Source organism: Chrysochloris asiatica, unplaced genomic scaffold (genome assembly GCF_000296735.1).
Source record: "Chrysochloris asiatica unplaced genomic scaffold, ChrAsi1.0 scaffold00157, whole genome shotgun sequence".
In the NCBI taxonomy this organism is placed as follows: Eukaryota; Metazoa; Chordata; class Mammalia; order Afrosoricida; family Chrysochloridae; genus Chrysochloris; species Chrysochloris asiatica.
In genome coordinates this window covers 743998-766384 of record NW_006408675.1, presented here as the reverse complement: position 1 = coordinate 766384, position 22387 = coordinate 743998, and the positions used below count along the sequence as shown (strand labels likewise).

Below are 22387 nucleotides of genomic sequence, written 5' to 3'. Positions count from 1 at the left end.
GGTTGCTATGGGTTGGAACCAACTCCATGGCACTTAACAACAACAACAAGTTTTGAATTAAATGCTGAAGACTGCTATCCAAGGGCATTGTGATCTTGCATGATAATACAACTCCACACACCTCTGCCCAAACTTTTTTAACTTCAAAACCTTTCTTTTCAGATGTTAAAGCATCCTTCCTATAGTCCTGATCTTACTCCATCTGACTTTCACCTGTTTGTTCCACTGAAAGCAGCCCTTAGAGGAAGAAGATTCACCTCTGGTGAAGAAGTGAAGACAGCAGTTCATTCTTGGCTTGCAACTCAACCTAAAATATTTTTTAATAAAAGAATACGAAAGCTTGCTGACAGATGGACAAAGTATTTTGAAAAGCAAGGAGATTATGTTGGAAAATGATGTATTTGTCCTTTCTAAAAGTTGATTGAAATAAAATTCTTTAGCCAGAAAAGAAAACAAGTATGAACTGCTAAAAGAAAAATAAATTTGTGTTGAAGTACAACCAGAATGCTCCTTAGAAGCCAAGATAGCAAGACATCATCTTTCATACTTTGGACATACTATCACACTAGGTAAAGTGGAGGGTCGCTTTACCAAGCATGAGTCCTTCTCCAGAAACTGGTCCTTCCTGATAACATGTCTGAAGTATGAGAGATGAAGTCTCCCCAATCTTGCCTCCAAGGAGCATACTGGCTGTACTTTTTCCAACACAGATTTGTTTCTTCTTCTGACAATCCATGATACTTTTAATATACTTCTCCGACACCATAACTCAAATGCATCAAATATTCTATTGCCTTCCTTATTCGTTGTTCAACTTTCACATGAATGTAAGACTAGTGAAAATACTGTGGATTAGGTCAAGAGTGCCTTAGTCAACAAATGGAAATCTTTGCTCTTCAAAATTTTAAAGAGGTCTTATGCAGCACATTTGCCTAGTGCAATACACCGTTTTTATTTCTTTACTGCTGCTTCCATGAGTGTTGACGGTGGATCCAAGCAAAATGAACTTGACAACTTCAGTCTTTTCTTCATTTATCACGATATTATTTATTGATCTATTGATGAGTATTTTTGTTTTCTTTACATTAAGGGGAAATCCATATTGAAGGCTGTGGTCTTTGATTTTCATCAGTATTTTAAGTCCTCTTCAGCAAGCAAGGTTGTATCATCTGCATATCTCAGGTTGTTAATGAGTCTTCCTCCAATCCTGATGTCACACTCTTCTTCGTATAATCCAGTTTCTGAGATTATGTGCTCAGCATACAGCTTGAACAAATATGGTTAAAGAATGCATCCTGGTGCATACCTTTCCTGGTTTTAAACCATCCGGTGTCCCTTTGTTCTGTTCGAAAGAGTGCCTTTTGGTCTATGTACAGGTTCCTCATGAGCACAATTAAGTGTCCTGGAATGCTTATTCTAAATGTTGTCCGTAGCTTGTCATGATTCACACAGTTGAATACCTTTACATAGTCAATAAAGCACAGGTAAATATCTTTCTGGTATTCTCTGCTTTCAGTAAAGATCCATCTGACATCAACAATGATATCTCTACTTCCACATCCTCTTATGAATCTAGCTTGAATTTCTGGCAGTTCCCTTTTGATGCGCAGTTGCAGCCATTTTTAAATTATCTTCAACAAAATTTTACTGGCATGTAGCATTAATGATATTTTTCAATGATTTCCACAATCCACTGGGTCACCTCTCTTTGGAATGGGCACAAATATGGATCTCTTCTACTCTGTTGACCAGGTAACTATCTTCCAAATTCTTTATTATAGATGATTGAGCACCTCCAATGTTGCATCATTTTGTTGAAGATTTCAGTTTTTATTCCGTCAATTCCTGGAGGCTTGTGTTTTTGGCAATGTCTTCAGTGCATCTTAGACTTCTCCTTTTGGTACCATTGGCTCTTAGTCATATGCTACCTCTTGAAATGGTTGAACATTACCCTACCTTTTGGGTACAGTAACTCGTATATACTTTCCATATTCTTTACATCGTTTCTACATCATTCAATATTTTGTCCACAGAATCTTGCACTATTGCAAGTTGAAGCTTGAGGGTTTTTTTCAGTTCTGTCAGCTTGAGAAATGCTAAGTGTGTTCTTAACTTTTGCTTTTCTAACTCCAGGTCTTTGCACAGTTCATTATAATACTTGACTTTGTCTTCTCAAGCTACCCATTGATGTTTTCCATTTAGTTCTTTTACCTCTTCATTTCTTCCATTCATGTCAGCATCTCTACACTGGAGAGCAAGTTTCAGAGTCTCTTCTGACATCAATTTTGGTCTTTTCCTTCTTTCATGTCTTCATAATAACCTTTTACTTTCTTCCTGTGTGATGTTCTTGATGTCATCCCACAAGTCTTCTGGTCTTAGTCACTAGCGTCTAATGCAACAAATCTGTTCTTGAGGGGACCTCTAAATTCAGGTGAGATATGTTCAAGGTCATATTTTTACTTTCCTGGGCATCTACTAATTTCATCAGGTTCAGTCTGAACTTGCATAAGAACAATTGATGGTCTGTTCTACAGCCTTCCACTTGCTTTTTTTGCCTGATGATATTGAGCTTTTCCACCATTTTATTCCCACAAATGTAGTCAGTTTGTTTCCTGTGTATTCTATCTAGGGAGATTCATATGTATAAGTACCCTTAATGTCATTTAAAAAAGGTATTTGCAATGAGTAAGCCTTGTGAAGTTCTATCATGAGATCTCCATTTATTTCTATACTAAGGCCATAATCCAGCAATTTATCCTTCCTTTTTATTTCCAACCTTCACATAGACCAGTAGTTATCAGTACATCTTGATTGAATGTTTGATACATTTCAGACTTGAAGAAGTTGGTAGAATTCTCCAATTACATCATCACTGACTTCTGTGATTAATGCTGTTGTTGTTAGGTGCCAACAGCTCAGCACTGAACTCATAGTGACCCTGGGCACAACAGAATAAAACACTGCCCGATTCCATGCCAACCTCACAGTTCTTGCTATACCTGAGCCCATTGCTGCTGCAACTGTGCCAATTCATCTTGTTAGGGGTCTTCCTCTTCTCCAGCCCTCCAGGATTTCCAAACATGATATCCTTTCTTCAGGGACTGGTCCTTCCTGATAATATGTCTGAAGCATGAGAGACGAAATCTGGCCATCCTGGCATCCAAGGAGCATCTGGCTATACTTTTTCCAACACAGATTGATTTGTTCCTTTAGTATTCCAGGATACTTTCAATATTCTCCTCCAGCACCATAGCTCTTTGCCAGTCATATTTTGAGTGCCTTTCAACCTGAGAGGTTCACCTTCTGGACTATATCTGACAATGCTCTGCTTCTATTCATAATATTTTCATTTTCTCACACTACATGAATCTTGTGGTTGTTAAGAACACTTGAGTCAGTTCAGACTCATACTGACACTATATATTGTTTCCAAGGAGCAGCTGGTGGGTTTGAACTGTCAACCTTATGGTTCACAGTCCATTGCTGATCCTACAACACCACAACAGGAGTCCATTTGAATCTTTGTACTGACTCATAGCGACCCTATGCACAGCAAAACAAAACACTGCCCAATCCTGGGCCAACCTCACTATTGTTGCCACACTTGAGTCCATCGATGCTGCCACTTTGCCAATCCATCTCACTGGGGGTCTTCCTCTTTTTCTCTGAACCTCCACCCTACCAAACATGATATCCTTCTCCAGTGACTGGTCCCTCCTGACAATATGTCCGAAGTATGAGAGACGAAGTATGGCCAATCTGGACTCCAAGAAGTACTCTGGCCGCACTTCTTCCAAGATAGATTTGTTTGTTCTTTTGGCAGCCCATGGCATTTTCAATATTCTCATCCAACACCATAACTCAAAAGCATCAATTCTTCTATGGTCTTCCTTATTCATTGTCCAGATTTTGCATGCATTTGAGGTTATTGAAAATACCATGGCTTGGGTCAGGTGCACCTTAGTCCTCAAGCTGGCATCTTTGCTCTTCAACACCTTAAAATGTCCTTATGCAGCAGATTTGCCTAATGCAATATGTCATTTGATTTCTTGACTGCTGATTCCATGAGCGTTGATAGTTGATCCAAGAAGAATCCTTGACAATATCAATCTTTTCTCTGTTGATAGAATGTTTTTTATTGATCCAGTGGTAAGGATTTTTGTTTTCTATATAATGAGATGCAATCCATACCGAAAGCTGTGCTCTTTGATCTTCATCAGTAAATATTTTAAGTCTTCTCTTTCAGCAAGCAAGGTTGTATCATCTGCATACCGCAGGTTGTTAATGAGTCTTCCTCCAATCCTGATGTCACATTTTTCTTCATAGAACCCAGCTTCTCTTATTATTTGCTCAGCATACAGGTTGAATAAGTATGGCGAAAGAATACAACCCTGTAGCACACCTTTCTTAATTTTAAACCATTCAGTGTTCTCATGTTCTGTTCAAACAACTGCCTCTTGGTCCATTTACAGATTCCTCATGAGCACAACTAAGTGTTCCCTAATACTCATACTTTGCAATGCTGTCCATAGCTTGTCATGATGCACACAATTGAAAGCCTTTGCATAGTCAATAAAACACAGGTAAACATCTTTCTGATATTCTCTGCTTTCAGCCAAGATCCATCGGATATCAGTAATGATATCCCTCATTTCATGGCCTCTTCTGAATCCAGCTTGAACCTCTGGATGTTCTCTGCCAATGTATGATTGTAGCCTTTTCTGTATTACTTTTAGTAAAACTTTACTCACATGAAATATCAAAAATATTGTCCAATGATTTCCACATTCTGTTGGGTCACCTCTCTTTGGAATGGGCACAAAGACAGATCTCTTCCAATCAGTCGGCCAGACAGTTGTCTTCCAAATTTCTTGGCATAGATGAATGAGTGCCTCCTGTGTCACCTCACTTTCTTGAAAGATTTCAATTTTTATTCCTTCAATTCCTGATGCCTTATTCTTTGCCAATTCCTTCAGTGCATCTTGGTCTTCTCCCTTCAGTATCATTGGCTCTTGATCATATGCTACCTGTTAAAATGGTTGAACATCAGCAATTTCCTTTTGGTACAGTGACTTTGTATATTCTTTCCATCTTCTTTTGATGGTTTCTGCATCATTAAATAATTTGCCCAGAGAATCCTTCAATAACGAAAGTCAAGGCTTGAATTTTTTCTTCTGTTCTCCCAGTTTGAGAAATGCTGAGCGTGTTCTCCCTTTCTGGTTTTCTTACTCCAGATCTTTGCACAGTTTGTTGTAATATTAGACTTTACCTTCTTGAGCTGACCTATGAAATTTTCTTTTCAGCTCTTGTACCTCCTCATTTCTTGCATTTGCTTTAGCATCTCTATGCTGGAGAGCAAATTTCAGTATCTTTTCTGACATCCATTTTGAACTTTTCCTTCTTGTCTTCTTAATGACTTTTTGAATCCTAGGTGTATGCAAATTATTTCTCAATAAAACTGAGGGAAATAGATAAATCTGTGTGCATACATTTATCACATTTGGTATGTTCCATAATTATCTGTTTTCAAGTCTTCCCAATTCAATTGCAAGTAACTTACAAGGCAAAGCCAGTATCTTTTGTGTGTGTGTGTGTGTGTGTGTGTGTGTGTGTGTGTGTGTGTGAGTTCAGAGAGTAGCCCAGAACCTTCCATATAATGGGGGGTGGGGGGAAGGGGATTGCATTGAATGTAATGAATCAAAGTATATGATAAATTGATGACCTGCTCTGTAAACCTTCAGTCAATTCACAATAAAAGATTTTAAAAAAATAGGTAATCAAAAAATGTTGGCCGAAAACAATATCGTCAAATGTGAACTTCTACCAAAAAAGAAACTATTTATGGTACATGAAAGGTCTTTATATGAAAATTTTAGTCAAAATGACAGTTTACATTTTTTTCATTTTGAACCCTTTATATTAATGAGAAATTGTTTATTACTTTCCAGAACAAATCTTTCCTAATCTGGACAAATTCCTATGCCTGAAAGAACTATCTGTGAATCTCAATGAGAAACTAAATGTTTTTTCAGTCATTCCTGAAGATTTCCAAAACTTCCATCACATGGAAAAACTGTTGGTCCAAATTTCAGCTGAACACGACCCTTCTAAACTAGGTAAGGATGACACTTTGATTGACAGCTACTTGGGTTATAATTTATTTAAGAGGTAATACTTCTGTGGGTTTGAATTTATAATCTATATCACCGGTACATTAGGGGATTCATACTCTTTCTCTTTAAAAAAGCAAGGAGATATTTAAATCTAGAACCTTTATTGCATGCTATGAATTGTTCCAGGTACTTTACAAATATCAATTCATTTAAACCCTATATTCATTTTATGAGGTAAGGTGGTATTATTATTCTCATTTTATAGCTGAGGAAGTTGAGCTATGAAAGGGTTAAGTCATTTGCACAAGGGCTCCCCTGAAATGAAATGGACAGACCTGGAATTCAAATGAAAGAATTCTGGCTCCAAAGCCTGTTCCTTTAATTCCCAGTAGTCAACCTCTCCAAAATAGTTTGTACAGTCCTTTAATTTTTTATTGGCTTATTTAAATTACTCTCATACTGCAATTTACAAATCTGCAAGCTAAGAGGAAAGAATCTGCTCATTGGACTGCCCTGTTTCTTACCAGTAGAACTCACAAATGATGGACAATATATATGCACAGTCATCTTTCTTAAATATATCATTTAGCAAAAATTACTTTGTTATTGTGAAGTGCCGTCATGTCAGTTCCAACCTATAGTGACCCTGTATAGGGTTTCCAAGGAGCAGATGATGAGCTTGAACCATCGACCTTGCAGTTCAAAGGACTTTGCAGTCTAGTACATTAACCCACAGCACCTGAGTTTAGTAAAGGCTTGTGCTTTTTATGTAGGAATTAAAGTAAAAACAAGCAATTAACACTGAAGAAATATAAATCTTTATGGAATTGACATTGAGTTGCATGCAAAAGAAATTTACTGTATCTGAATGAACCTGCAAGTGGTCATTTTCTTATATTTGCCAGCATTTTTTGCATCAAATTTAGGTTTTGTGTCAGAGTTGTCATTCCTTCCACATTTCGTTGTATAGTATTTCTACTGTGTCAATATGTTGTACAGATGAAGAAACATTAGCATGTTAAAACTGAAGATGACCTTCTTGAGTAATTATCCAGTGTCCTGAACTTATAAAAATGGATCCCCAAAAAGGTTGTTGAGTAAACTTGTTCAAATTCATGAAACTCAATAGTCAGTTGTGGAACACTAACCTAAACCCCAAGTAACCTGATTCCTGGGTCATTACATCATAGTGCTTTATTTTAATTCAGTATTGTTAAAACAAAATAATACAGTATGCAGTCAATTCTGATAGCTGCCTATAGTCTTCTCTTGATACTTTACAAGTCAAATTAACTCAGAATTCTTGATATTTTACAGTCAAATTAATTCAGAATTCTCCAAATCTGCATGTTTTCCATCTGAATTGTAAAGTCTTCTCGGATTTTGAGTCTCTTGTGACTGTACTTGCTACTTGTAAGAAACTCGAAGAAATTAAATTTTCAGGACCATTTTTTAAAGCCATTCCATTTGGTAAGAGGTATAATTGTAAAATTTTGGTTTAAGATGTTTCTGTGGAGAGAGCCATTTATTAAAGCACTTTGAAAAAGCTAAATATTTTTGATGAAATTTAAGTAAAAGAATGCAATTACTATACTTGACATCTGATCTTAAATGAATTTCTCTATAGTGAGGTATATTTGTTTCTAGAATTAATTTTAAACATCTCTAATTACCAAAATTAGTTTTGAGTAGAAATTTATTTTTATTTTATCTACTTCATCTGAATTATTTTAATTTCTGTCACTTCTGGCTATTGTCTTTAATTTAAAGACATTCATAAGTAACTAAATTTCAATTTTCTCTTTTATAGTCATCATTTTGCCAAATTTTACTCATCTGAAGGTTTTAAATCTTGAACAACAACAATTTCCAGATAAGGAAGTATCTGAAAAATTTGGTATGTTTACTGTACTTTTACTTATTTATGTTCCTCTAAACAAATTCTTATTCTCCTATGTTAAAATCAGTCAGAACAAATCAGAATGTATTCACTATTCTTGTTCTTTAAAAGGAAGTAATAACTTTTACCATTCAAATGTCTTCATTATTATTTTTCAATATTCCTGGCGCTTGGTCCCATACAAAGCACTATTCTCAGGACTTATTTCCTAGAATACATGCTTGGTTATTGCAGCACGAAACAAGTTCATTGTCAGGTATCCTTCCAAACATGTTCATATCCTGTTATTTCAAGGGTTTCAGGATATTGATACAGCTATCTTTTAAGGTTATGAAAACTCAGTGTGATTTAACAAAATGATAAATGCAGAAATTTTGTTTGTTTGCTGATTCCAAAAGTAATATAAGCTCATGGGAATAATTCTAACAGGAAAAGAATAAGAGGAAGCAGTGGGAATGTTACCAGATGCTGTTGCATTGATTCAGAGTCACGGTGACTTTATGAGTGCCAGAAGAGAATAGTGCTCCATTGAGTTTTCAATCACTAATTTGGGGGAAGCAGATGACCAGACCTTACTTTCTAGGTATCTCTGGAGAGATCTGAATTTCTAGCCTTCCACCAAACCTTTAACCATTTGTATCACCCAGAGACTTCAAGTGGGGTACAGAGCAGGGCTATTCAAAGTGCTCCTCAAACTTTATCATGCCTAAGAATCACCAGAAACTCTTTGGTTTCTTTCTCTTCCAATCCCTTAGAGGCAGTGATGAGGGAGTGGGAGGAAAGGGACTGTGGGAGGCTACTAAGGATGTAGTAGGGTGAGACTGCAAAGGCAAGATCAGGGGACAAGGAGATGACTGGCATATAAAAGCCAGTAAGTAACTATAAGGCACCCTCGTAGCATAATGAGTTAAGTTTTGGACTGCTAACCAAAAGTGGCACAAACCTACCAGTCACTCCTAAGGAGAACAATGAGGCAGTCTGCTTCTGTAAAGATTTACAACCTCAAAAACCCTATGGAATGGTTCTAATCTATCTTAGAGGGTTAACACTAGAAGTCAGAATCAGTGTGATGACAGTGGGTATAGATGTGTATGTATATATGTGTGTCTCTATGTATACACATAGACATATTTCTCAGTTGAGTCAACTGAAAGACTGCAAATAATATCATCCTAGTAGCGTAGTGGTTACGAATTGGGCTGCGAACCTTAAGGTCAGCAGTTAGAAACTACCAGCCGCTCCGCGGGAGAAAGATGAGGCTTTCTACTCCCGTAAGGATTTACACCCTTGGAAACCCTGTACAGGGTCGCTATGAGTCGGAACCGACTCGACGGCACTTAACAACAACAACAACAAGTAGCAATGGGAAGTCCTGATGTGGCACCATAAGATAAGCACTCAACCTGAAGGTCAGTTTGAACCTCAAGGTCGGCAGTTCAAACTCACCATCCGATTCTTGGAAACCCTGTATAGGGTTGCTCTGAATTGGAACCCACTCAACGGCACTTAACAACAACAAGTAGCAATGGAGTCCTGGTGTGGCACTGTGGGATAAGCACTGGACCGCAAGGTCAGTTTGAACTGCATGGTTGGTGGTTCAGACTCACCAGCCACTTCTCTGAAACCCTATACCGGGTCACTATGAGTCGGAACCGACTCGACGGCACTTAACAACAACAACAGTAGCAATGAACACACCGAGTGCCCAGATCTTGTTTCCTAAATACTTTCTTCCATAGAAGGAACAAGGTCTTTGAAGCAATAACTGACTGAAGAACTAGGATAGAGAAAATAGATGAACCTGGAGCATTGCTTGATGCTAGAAAGTATTCAAAATCTTTCAATGTGTGAGGTTACAGAAATAAAGAACTTTCAAGTGATCCACAGTGAGCTGTGATAAGAGGGGTCAGAGTGGAAAGGAAAGTTGTGAAAGTGGTGGGTTATGAGGTTAGAGTGCTAGTAAGCAGATGTTGAAATCACTGAGCACAACAGTACAAAATCAGAAGGAAAGGAAGACTGCTGAAGGCGTTGAGGAGCAAGGAGAAAATGGAGCTAGGATGGGCAGTTTGGACTTCAGTTCACGAAAGGTTGGTAGGGAAAATTGGAAGAATGGTTGTGTGGAGACAGTAATGAGGATCGAGGTGTAAATCGATCACTTTTTCTTGCCTTTGGAGAGAAAGAGGAACAGCCTGTATATTACAAGAGGCCACAAGTCTTCTGGACTATGCATGATTTGAAACTGCCAATTTCCACTATTTGGGGAGCACAGCAGTACAAGACAACTGGTTTTTTAAATTTTTGTTTTTGTCTCTTGTAATAGCCTACACTTTAGGTTCTCTTAATAACCTAGAAGAACTGATCCTTCCTACTGGGGATGGGATTTCTCAAGTGGCTAAACTGATCATCCAACAATGTCAGCAGCTTCCATGTCTCCAAGTTCTCTTATTCTTCCAGATCCTGAATGATGACAGTGTAATGGAAATTGGTGAGTTACCCTTAAATAAAGCCTTATTAAATAAAATGTATATTTAAAAATTTTCCAACTTTAAAATATTTTTCAACTCAGCTCTTTATTTTCACTGTCATGTTGTCTCCTCAAATCTGTGTTCTTGACATTAGTGTTTCAGACATGTGGCCACATCCCTTCCAAAGCATTCCTTTAAAAAAAAGGACTGATAATATACAGAGGGGATTGTAATTATTGCAATGAAATGAAATACGATAGGATGAACGTAAAGTTCTCCCATGTAAACTATCACTCAATTCACAATAAAAACTTTAAAAAAACAAAATTAATATACATGAAGTACAAAAACCATAAAGGTAATTTTTAAGTGGACATACTTTTTTTTCCCCAAATTTTTATTGTGAGTTGAGTGATAGTTTACATGGCAGAACATCAGTTTTAAACTAATTGTTTCATTGCAGTAATTACAATCTCCTCTGTGCATCATCATTCAACAGTATTGTATTTGCTTCTATTTACTGTTTATTTGTTTTGGGATGTACACAAAAACACTCAGAAATATATAATCATTTAAACAATCAAAGAGCACATTCTGAAAGCTAGCCTCCTGGCCACTAGCACACAGCCTTTCTCTTTCCATGGGTCTAGAGTCCTCAGCTTCTTTATGTCTCCATGTCATTATCTCTGCCTCCATCTCTGGTGTTGCTGCTTCTCCCTTGCTGGTCCTAGGGTCCTCTGTTCCTGGAATGTAAGATTAACTACTACCTCATTTTTGTTACAAAACTTCTACTTTTACAGTTATGGCAGTTGTAATTAGTCATGATAACAACTATTCACTATTGAGTCATAAGAATCTTATCCAAATCTCTTTTCACTAGACCCATCTAGACAAGATGAAAACTATTCAATGGGGAGTCTACCTTCTCCCACACACTCTGAAACTAAACTCCCTCCTGAAAACTTGTAGACTTCATCTCCCCTTCATTTTGGATAGCCAGTGTCTAAGTTGCTCGTCCCTATCGATCCTGTATACAGAGGGGATAGGATTGATACTGGATATGAAGACTCCTTCCTTCTCAGTTGATATTTTGAGCTACTACATCCATAAATATAGGTCAAGTTCATCATAATGTGGTAATTTACACTTGTTTAAGTGAACATCCATTTGTAGTAATCACTCAGATTACCAGTCACTCAGTGCAGAACATTACCAACAGCTCAGAAACTTCCCATATGTCTCCTCTCTGATACTACTTTCTCCTTCCCAAGGAGGCCATTATTTTGCTTCTTAGCACTGTAGATTAGTTTTGCTTGCTTTAAAACTTTATGGGAATCTTCCACAGGATGTACTCTCTTGTGTCTGGCTTTTTTTGGTTTAACATTATATTTGGGATACTCATAAATATTTATGTATGTCCACTGATTTCCATTACTAAATATTATTTCATTATGATGATATATATTCCAATTTATCTATCCATGAACTGTTAATGGAAGTTTGAGTTATTTCCAATATTTAGCTACCACTAATAATGCTGCTATGCACATTCTTGTACATAAATTTTAGTGCATTTATTGAGATATTTCTAAGGGTAGAATTTCTGAGGGATATGAGTCAGAACTGACTCAATGGCACTTAACAACAACAAGTGGTATAGATATTCAATTTTAGTAGATACTGACAAAGTTTTCCATGGTGGTGTTCTCAGGTTACACTTCTACTGATAGTGCCAGAGTGCCAGTTCCTTCACATTCTGATCACTTGTTAAGTACCATAGAATCAGTTCCAACTCATAGCAACCCTGTATAACAAGGATGGGGAACCTTTTTTCTGCCAAAATTTATAACATCATTGCAGGCCATACAAAATTATCAACTTAAAAATTAGCCTGCTATATTTGGTCAAACATTTAATTGATTCACCCCTAAAGTCATGCTAGAACTGAGGTTGCCTTGACAGGGCCAGACCAAATGATTCTGTGGGTCTTATACAACCTGTGGGTGGAACATTCCCCACTCCTGCTGTATAGGGTTTCACACCTGGTGGGTGTGATTCAAACTGACCTTTTAGCCCAGTGCTTATCCTATGGCCCCACACCAGGACTATGATTCTGACCGCTAACTGGCATTTAAATTTTAAATCTTTTAAATTTTAGCCATTTTGATAAATCTGTAGTGCTAATGTAGATTTTCTATTTCTTGTCCAAATTTTTGGTAAGCTGTGTTTTCATGGGAATTTTTTCATTTCCCTAAGGCAAATGGAATGTGTTAGCTCAATAAGATAAGTACTGGAGTGTAAATCACAAGGTCGGTGGTTCAAGCCTGCCAACCACTCTGTAGGAAAAAGATGAGACTTTCTGCTCTAATGAATACGTATAGCCTCAGAAACCATATACAGGGTCACTATGAGTTGGAATGGACTCAACAACACTAACAACAACAAAATTTCTTATAATATAGTTTATGATCTTTTTAAACATCTGATGTGATGGTGTGAGATAAGTAGTGGACCATGAACCACAAGTTCAGCAGTTCAAACCCACCAGACGCTCCATGGAAACCTTACAGAGGGTTGCTATGAGTCAGAATCGATTCAATGGCATTTAACACCAACAGTAACATCCCCTTCTTATTCCTGATATTAATAATTGATGCCTTCTCATTCTCACTTTCTCCTTGGTTAGTTTATAAATATTTTTCAAAGAACCAGCTTTTGGATTTATTTTCTGTATTGTCCAACTCATGCATTTCTACTCTTATCTCTATTATCTCCTCCTACATTCATAGGATGTGATTCGTTCTTTTTTCCTAACTTTTTCAGATGGCCAGTTAGATCACTGGCTTTGACTGTCTCTGCCTCTCCAGTGTTTTTATATGTCACATTTTCATTCTCAGATCAAAATATTTTCTAATTTCAATTGTCATTTCTTTGACATATTAGTTTTGGTTTTCTGGCACATTAGTTATTTAGAAATATATTGCTTAATTTCCAGATATTTGAGGATTATCTAATTTGTGTCTGTGTCTGTGTGTATATGTGTGGAGTACTATGTCACTGCTGACATGATATTTAGCATGTGTTCATGGGCTTATTGACCACATTTTATAGATCTTCATTTGTGATGTATCTGTTTCGATGTTTACCCCATTTAATTGTGCTATTTTGTGTTACACAGTTGTAAGGATTCCCTGTGGATTATAGACACAAGTCCTCTATCAGATATGTGTGGACTAGCTTCTCTTGATCTGTGGCTTGCTTTTTCATTTTATTAATGGCATCTTTTGAAGAACAGAAATTTTTCATTTTAATGAAATCCAATTTATCCTTTTTTTTCTTTCATAGTTCATTGTTTTTGTGTCCTATTTAAGAAATCTTTACCTACCCAAGCACCACATATGTTTCCCTATTATGTTTTATTCTAGAAGTTTTTTAGTTTCAGATATATATATTAACCTTTTATTATGAATTGTGTGAAGGTTTACAGAGCACAGAATCAGTTTTACATTCAGCAAATTATATACTTTGCTTTATTACAGCAGGATAAGCACTGGGCTGCTAACTTCAATGTCAGTGGTTCAAATCCACCAGCTAATCCTAGGAAATCCTATACTGGGGCACTATGAGTCAAAACTGACTTGATGGCACTTAATAACAACAACAGTCTCCTTCATGTTTAACTTCTCTTTACTGTAATTCTGTGTCTCGCACTACCTCCATCTTTCTTTTGCCAACCTCTCTCTTGTATATTGCCTGTCCTGTCACCATGTTAATGTGTTTATATCCTCTAGCCCATGAATAATTTTCCCTCACCACTCCCTCATGCCAACCTCTAACTCCCCACCATAACCTTTTTATTATCTCTTCATGTTCTGGAATTCCAATAAAAATCTCCTTTGCCTTTTCAGTGTATTGTCCATTTCTGAAATCTTAGTATTAATCTTCTGGATTTCTAATTGCAGGTTTTGTATTGTTTCAAATTTTGCATTTAATTTGTTGGTTTGTTCTTTAGTGTCTTCTTGAATTCTTCTAAAGTTTTTCTGTGATCTAGCTTTCTTCAATTTTTCTGTCAATCCTTTGAAGATACCTAAATATAATTCTTTTGAGTTCTTTTTCAGTTAGTTCTATTACCTTTTTTTTCCCTCAGAAACACATTCTGTCTCTGTATCTTGGTCATTTGAGTCATTCTCTTTTGTTTTTTTCATATGAGCCAAAATTGTCAGTTGTCTCCTGGACATTGTAGTGTTATTGTGTTTGTATTTAATTGATGATTGTATGTTGATATGTTCTTAGGTTTTCACCAACTGGAAGCATGTGCACCATCCTCTATTTACCATGCTTGCACCTTACTTTAAGTTAGGTTTGGCTGGTGTTGGTTGCTGTCTGTCATGGATCTGGTGGCATAAGAACTGTTATTGCCCAGTGGGTGGAACTGCTCATTTGTCTTTTTTTCCTCTACTTATGATTTTTCATTATATATTTTGAAGCTAAGTACATCCAAATTTACAACTGTTAGCGCTTCCTGGTAGACTGATCTCTATCTCTAGTCATTTGTCTTGCCTTAAAGTCAGTTTCTTTGTCATATATGAATATAGCCATACCAATGTTCCTTTGCTATTTACATCCTCTGTCATTTTCCTTCCTTTTATTTTCAATCTCTCTCTGTCCTTATATTTAAGGTATGTCTCTTATTAAGAGCATTTAGTTAGGTTTTTGACACATCCAGTCTGTTAATCTTTTAGTTCTAATAGAAGTATTAATCTGTTTATTTAATGAGATAGTTAAACTTATCTTCTTAATTTGCTATTTATTTTCTCTGTGTCCTTTTCCTCCCTTTTCTTGCCTTTATTTCCTTCTACACCTTCTCCTCACTTACTGACATGGTTGGGTTCCAAAGATCAGGTTATTTTGCCAAAGTCAACATTATGAAAAAACGGAGGGTGGCCATAATGTAGAATGATTAGATTTTTACATAACTGCCAATTATGTCATTACATAACTGCCAAACCACTGAGAATGATGACCCAGCCAAGTTGACACATAATCTGAACTTATCATAGCCTTGGTTCAAACCTCAGCATGAAGATTAATTAGTACATTTATCACCTGATGAGTAAGGTAAAGACTTTAGAACATTTTAACTGTATTTATCTTCCTTTTAGCTTTTTAAGTTATTCTTGGAACTTAGTTTTATTCATTATGAATGTAACCCAACAAGACCCATCATTGTTTTATACAATTGTATATAAATAGATCACATATTTACTGTTTCGCTTTCTCCTTAGTTTCTCCTGCATTTCCATTTATCTATCAGGAATCATATTCTTTCTTCCTGAGAAAACTTTGTGTGAGTCTGTGGAAATGAACTCTGTTAATTTTTATCTGAATATGTCCTTTTTTTTTTTTAACCTTCATTTTAGAAATGTATTTTCAGCAAATCTAGAATTCTATTTTGACATTCATTTTCTTTCACATTTCTAACTTCCATCATTTCTTTTGTTTTGTTGCCTGGCAGTCTTTGTTATTCCTTTGAAGGTGTCTTCTTTTATTTCCTCCCTGATAATGTTTACATTTTTTTCTTTGATAGTTTTAATATGATTAGTGTTTTCTTGTTTGCATTTTATGTTTTTTCTGAGTGTGTTTTTTGTTGTTGTATTGTATTGTATTTATCCTGTTTGGTGTTTGTAGAAATTGTTTAATCTTTGACTTTATGACTCTTTATCTATTTGGGGACATTCTTGGTTAATATGCATATAGCTTCAGTCCAATTCTCTCTCTTTAATTCTTTTTCACTTTTCATTCTATGAATTTAAATATAGCCTGGGTCTTGGTGTTGCACTGTAGGATAAGCCCTGGGCTGGTAAACACAAGGTCACCAATTCAAACCCACCAGCCACTGTCAGAAACCTCAGGAGTGCTGTCAGTTGGGACCGACTCAATAGCACACAACAACATTTAAATAAGACATGTAAATATATATATAATCTTAGAGTGGGCATTTCCTATGATCAGTAGTGGTGGTGGTGGTGGTGGAAGAGGATGCTGGTTGAAATAACCTAAAGTTCCTTTATTGAATAGAAGTCCTTTTGATTCCAATTTCATAAATATTTTGTTTTTATAGCCAAGGTGGCAATCAATGGAGGTTTCCAGAAACTTAAGAACCTAAATATTTCAATCAATCACAAGATTACAGAAGAGGGATATCGAAGTTTCTTTCAAGAGCTGAATAACCTGCCAAACTTGCAAGAATTAACGATCTCAAGGCATTTCACAGACTGCATCAAAGCTCAGGCCCCGACAGTCAAGTCCTTGAGTCAGTGTGTATCACGATTGCCAAGCCTCATCAAACTTAACATGTATAGTTGGCTCCTGGATGCAGAAGACGTCAAATTGCTTAATGCCATGAAAGAAAGACATCCTCAATCTAAATACTTAGCTATTAACTGGAAATGGGTACTGCCGTTCTCTCCAATCATTCAGAAATAGAAGATTCTGCTAAAAACTGCTAAATCAAGACATACTTTTGTCAATAATTTCAAAAATGTAATTTCCCCTCCAAATTGTTCATTAAGTATTGCATACATAAGATTAATAAAATGTGTAAACCATATAATAATAAATTCTACATACTCAAGTTTAATATACCAGTACCCTTGATGTCCTGAAGCATCCTCCCCAACAAAAAATTACCCTTTCAGTCAAGTTATGTAGCTGACCCTCCATTGTTGTTGTTATTAAATGCCATTGAGTCAGTTCCCACCCATAGCAGCCCTATATAGGGTTTCCGAGGCTGTAAATCTTTACAGTAGCAGAAAGCCTCATCTTTCTCCCATGGAACTGCTGGTAGTATCGAACTGCTAACCTTGAGGTTACCAGCCCAACTTGTAACCACTATGCTACCAGAGCTCCTTAACCCTCCATTGGTGGTGGTGGTGGTGTGCCATGGAGTTGGTTCTGACTCATAGTGACCCTGCACATGGTTTCCAAGGCTGTAAATCTTTATGGAAGTAGAAAGCTTCATCTTTCTCCCTCAGAACAGCTGGTAGTTTCGAACTGCTGACCTTGTGGTTCACAGCCAGATTCGTAATCACTACGCTACCAGAGCTCCTTTAACCCTCCATTGCTGTTGCTGTTGTTAAGTGCCGTCGAGTCGGTTCCGACCCATAGCGACCTTGTATAGGGTTTCCAAGTAGCAGCTGGTGAGTTTGAACCACCAACCTTGCAGTTCAAACGGTTTTGAAGTCTGGCGCATTAACCCACAGTGCCACACCAGGACTCCATTAGCCAGATTTAAATAATAGATTTTCAAGTTTACTATTGTAAAAATAGTCAAATAAAAAGACATCAAGGAGGGCTTGAGAAGAAGGGCACAGATCTATCTCACAACAACAATATGGAAGAAATGCTCAAGTTATATATGAGATGACTCACTTAAGGCGTGAATTTGTTTGTAGCTGAAGTAGGAGTTGACCTTACCGCAGGGTGTGGTGGAATCTTCTGTGGACCAAGAGATAGTCCTCAGTCCTTTCAAGACTAGTCTTGCATATTTAATCAGTTTTGGTATACTAGAGTTTACTTACACCTTCCCCTTACTCAATGCCAGGGTGAAAAAGAAATAGCAGGGAGAACTGCCTTTTTCCAGAGGCTTTTGATTAAACATTTATTATACGGTAAAACATGTGAAAGCTGTTAGAAGGAAAACGCAAGTATTTTCCACTAAACGGAGAGAAAGAAAAGTAGTAAGACTTCACCTAGTCAAATGCAAAGCAGTCCCGTCAAGTACAGACTCACACAGGTTTCAGTGTATAAGCATAAAATACAGAATAGAATTTAGCATTACAGAAAATGAGCAACTTTTCAGGAAACCGAGTATCAGTGCTTTTGAACATAATCATGTTTGAGAGTATGGTATCATAGCCTTGGAATTTTCTTATGAATCCACTCTACTTGTGGAAAACATACTTTATGTCTTTAGTGACTTCATACACCTCAAGGTAGTACATTTGGCAGTCCTGGTGTGGTGTTGCAGGTTATGTACTGGATTACAAAGGCGGCTTGAACTGTAAGGTCTCTATGAGTCAGAACCAACTTGACAGCACTTAACATCATCAATCCAAATCTTGATGAAGTGGAGGGTCAGAGAAAAAGAGGTAGACTCCCAAATGAGATGGACTGGCACAGTGGCAGCAGCAGTGGACTCAAACATAAAAACAATTGTGAGGTTGGCACAGTACCAAGCAGTGTTTCTTTCTGTTGGGCATAAGGTCGCTATGAGTCGGAACAAACTCAATGGCACCTCACAACAATCCAAATCTAGGAGTCTTGGTATGATGCTCTAGGATAAACACTGGACAGCTGAACTGCAAGACTGACAGTTCAAACCCACCAGCAGCTCCTCGAAAACCCAACCAGGGTCACTGTGAGTCAGAATTGAGTAGATGGTATTTAACAACAACAATATCCAAATCTATGTCTATGTCCAGAATGACACTTCGACTTGTTAAATAGCATAGCTTTCTGAATGATCAGAAGACAATTCTAAATTAATGATGCTCCTGTAAGTTGCAAAACAATGATTTTTTTTTTTATCGTAACTCTTTTTTTACCAAGGAAAAAGCCAGTTTTACTCCCCTATCCCCTAAAAAAATGAAATCTAAAGAATGTGTATAGTATGAGTCCACTTTTAAAAGTAAATACTCTCATGTTTGTAGATGCATTAAGATTTTCTAGGACATGCAAGAAAATTTTAATAGTGGTTACTTGAAGATTTTTTTTTACTTTTCACTTTCTCCCCCTTTCTACTGCTTTGTATTTTATAAGTGCCTACTCTTTTTATATTAAAAAATTTAAAACCACTAGTTACATTAAGAAGTCATGGTATGGTGCTGCAGGTTAATGTGTTAGACTGCAAGTTTGGTTTAACTTCAAGGTCAGTGGGAATAGACAGGATAGTTCGGGTACTGGGGGATCATACACTAGAAGGGGAAGGGGAAAGGAAGAACAAGGTGGATGGGAGAACAATTAGGCAGGTTTACATGGGCTAAATAGGACAAAGGTAAATAATGATGTAAGCACAACCTGGGAACAACAGGGCTCTGGGATACAAGCATTGAGGCATGGTTTGAATAGGTAAAAGTGGGGAAATAATGTGAAGATGCTTGACTGTCTTTTGAATCTTGGTTTACCTCATAGATCTCATCGTTAGTGCTCTCCCCACTTGACTTCCATACTGATGTACATCTGTTCAGTCCAGCTGAGCACGTGATCTTACCTCTTTTTGTAATGCTTGCTATGGTCTTGACCCTAAATGTGAAAACAAACAGACTTCCAAGTACACTGGTAAATACCCTTAATGCCACCTCCCACACTATCACTGCCCTAAGTGTAAGGGCTTCTTTAGAGCAGATAATGGAAGTTATTTGTCTTAGTTACCTAATCTAAAGAGGCTACCCATGTTAACAGTGAGGGTCTGGTTTGTATTGTCATAGGAATTTTCATATGTTGCTATATTCAATGCTCACCTCACTGAATCACCCTTTGTAAAAACATGTTGTTTTTCACAGCCTAAGCTTAGTTCTTTTGATCCAAGAAACAATGCTCAGGATCAAAGTATCTATTTTCATTTGAAGCAAATTTCATAAACATAAAATTTAAAAATAAGAATGGGAAGAGAACAAACAAGATGGCGGATTGGGTGGAAGTGCAGTAAGGAGCTCGATCAGCAACAACACAGAATACAGGACCAAGCAGGCTCAGGGGATGGTCCCAGAACTCTGAACCACATATAAAGGAATATTTAGAAGGTTGAAAGGCTTAAAGCTAGGGGAATTTGTAGCAGAAACAAGAAATCCATTGCTTTCTAATTCAAGATGCTCAGCTGCTCCAGGAGACGCCATCTTGGGTGAGAACAAGTGGGGAAAGGATCAGAGTAGCCACAGATGTCTGACAGAACAATGGAGATAAAGGTGTGGACATCCTTTTATACAAAGACAAGCAAATCAGATTAAGCTTGGATTTCTCAACAGAAACCATGCAGTTAAGAAGGCAATGGGGAGACATATATAAAACCCTGAAAGAAAAAAACTGCCACCCAAGAATCCTCTACCCAGCAAAGCTGTCAATCAAATATGATGGTGTTATCAAACATTCCAGGATAAACAGAAGCTAAGGGATTTTGCCAAAGCCAACCCTGCTATGAAAAACATCCTAAAGGGAGTTCTGTGGACTGAGAACCAACAAGAACAGACAACAACTACAGAATGACATATGTGGCAGCATCACTCTGAGCTCAATTGACAAATAATGAGTCAAGAACAGAGTAAAATTATAAGAACAGAGGATCTGGGAGGTCAGTCTATGATCAAAACAATCACAAAGCGAAAGAAGGTAAACACAGAGGAACAGACACCCAGGTGGTGGAAAGGTCAGGTAGATTACTGGATAAATAGACTGTCTTAAATGGAGGGTATAACTAATGGAATATAAGGTAACCACAACAGGGTTAGGGTGGGAGGTTTAGGTTGGATGTGAGGTTGGGGAGGCCAATACAAGAAGGGGGAAAGAAGCGGGAGAATAAGATAGATAGGGGAACGCTGAGACAGGTTTGCATGGCCTAGTGAGATAGAGGTAAATAGTGATGCATTCTCAACCTTGGAACAACAGGGCTCTGGGATACAGGATCTAGGAATAGCTTGAAGAGGGTAAATTATACTAAAATGTTTGACTGCCTTATGAATGTTAGTTTCCCTTGCCTACTATTGTAAAATAGACACTTGATTGGGATAGAAAGGAATGTTGGGAAACATGATTAGAGAAAACTTGTAAGCCCATCTTCAGCCTATAACTGATTGGAATACCTAAAAGGGGTTCTAGAACTTTCCCAGTGAAATAGGCCTTGTGCAAAGCCTCTACAGAGTATAGGACCTTAGGTGGAATCCTGAGTCTCATCCAGAACCTTATGAGGTGGGACATTTCCACTAGAAAGGACAAGCTGACTGGAACAGCTATAGTGACAGAAGATACATCTTCAAAGAAAGATCATCAGGAAAAACCCAAAACAAAAATGTCAGCACGACTGGCTACTACAAGAATTAGCAAGCTGTTGGCCAGGAAGACATAAAGGCTAGCAATCAAGTGCCTTCAGGACAAACTCCCCTCTAAGGCTAAAACTCAAAGGGAATACTCACAAGCATGTAAGCTTGCTGGCAGCCTCATTGGTCTACTGGTGAGTGGAGGAGGCAGAAAGGCATCAATGAAGAAATGGGCTGAGTTCAACCCCAGTCCATTGAATCCCATTGACCTAGAGAGGAGAGAGAGAAGAGAAAGGGCTGGATGGTCCAAAGTGTGGTGAGACCTGAGGACACTTGAGCCCATGGACAAGGATTTAGCCACAGAGGGCTAGAGGTGAGAGTGAAGCATCCAGCTGATATGAAGTGAGGGGAGATGCACAAGAACACCCAAACTTGCATACAGTACTCTTTTGACCTAGCCTTGATGGCTCGATAATCAGAACTTGACTAGAAGAAGATTGGGGGGGAAAAATTTTTATTATTTTTTTTTTTTGGATAAAGGAAACAAGGGTAAATTGTTTCAATTTGATGAACCTGACCTATACTCAGAGCGGTAGTTACTTTAAATACCAACAGAGAGGGAAAGAGTCTTCAAATCAAGTATCAATGCTATCCCCTCTGTACACAGGGTAGATATGGACAGACAACTTAGACATTGGCTACCTAAAATGAGGGGGCAATAAAGGCACAAAGTAACTGGCTTACAAGGTTTCAAGAAGGAGTTTAGTTTAAGAGTATGGGGGCAGTATGGATTCCAGCCTGACTAATTCGACCCTATAGCGAGAGGACAGTCACTTCTCCATCTTTGGAGCGAGCTTGCCTGAGGGAGCCAGCATTCAC

The 22387-nt window shown here is 37.6% G+C and overlaps 1 protein-coding gene across 1 annotated transcript in view; it reads left to right on the top strand.

Moving 5' to 3' along the window:
• Positions 1 to 16964, top strand: part of NAIP (NLR family, apoptosis inhibitory protein) — a 53107-nt gene extending 36143 nt beyond the window's left edge. Inside the window, exons 9-13 of the mRNA XM_006870991.1 lie at positions 5949 to 6116; positions 7431 to 7583; positions 7924 to 8010; positions 10334 to 10498; positions 16600 to 16964. Of these exons, the coding sequence (XP_006871053.1) occupies positions 5949 to 6116; positions 7431 to 7583; positions 7924 to 8010; positions 10334 to 10498; positions 16600 to 16964 (938 nt within the window). The remainder of the gene's footprint in view (positions 1 to 5948; positions 6117 to 7430; positions 7584 to 7923; positions 8011 to 10333; positions 10499 to 16599) is intronic.
• Positions 16965 to 22387: the final 5423 nt, after the last annotated feature.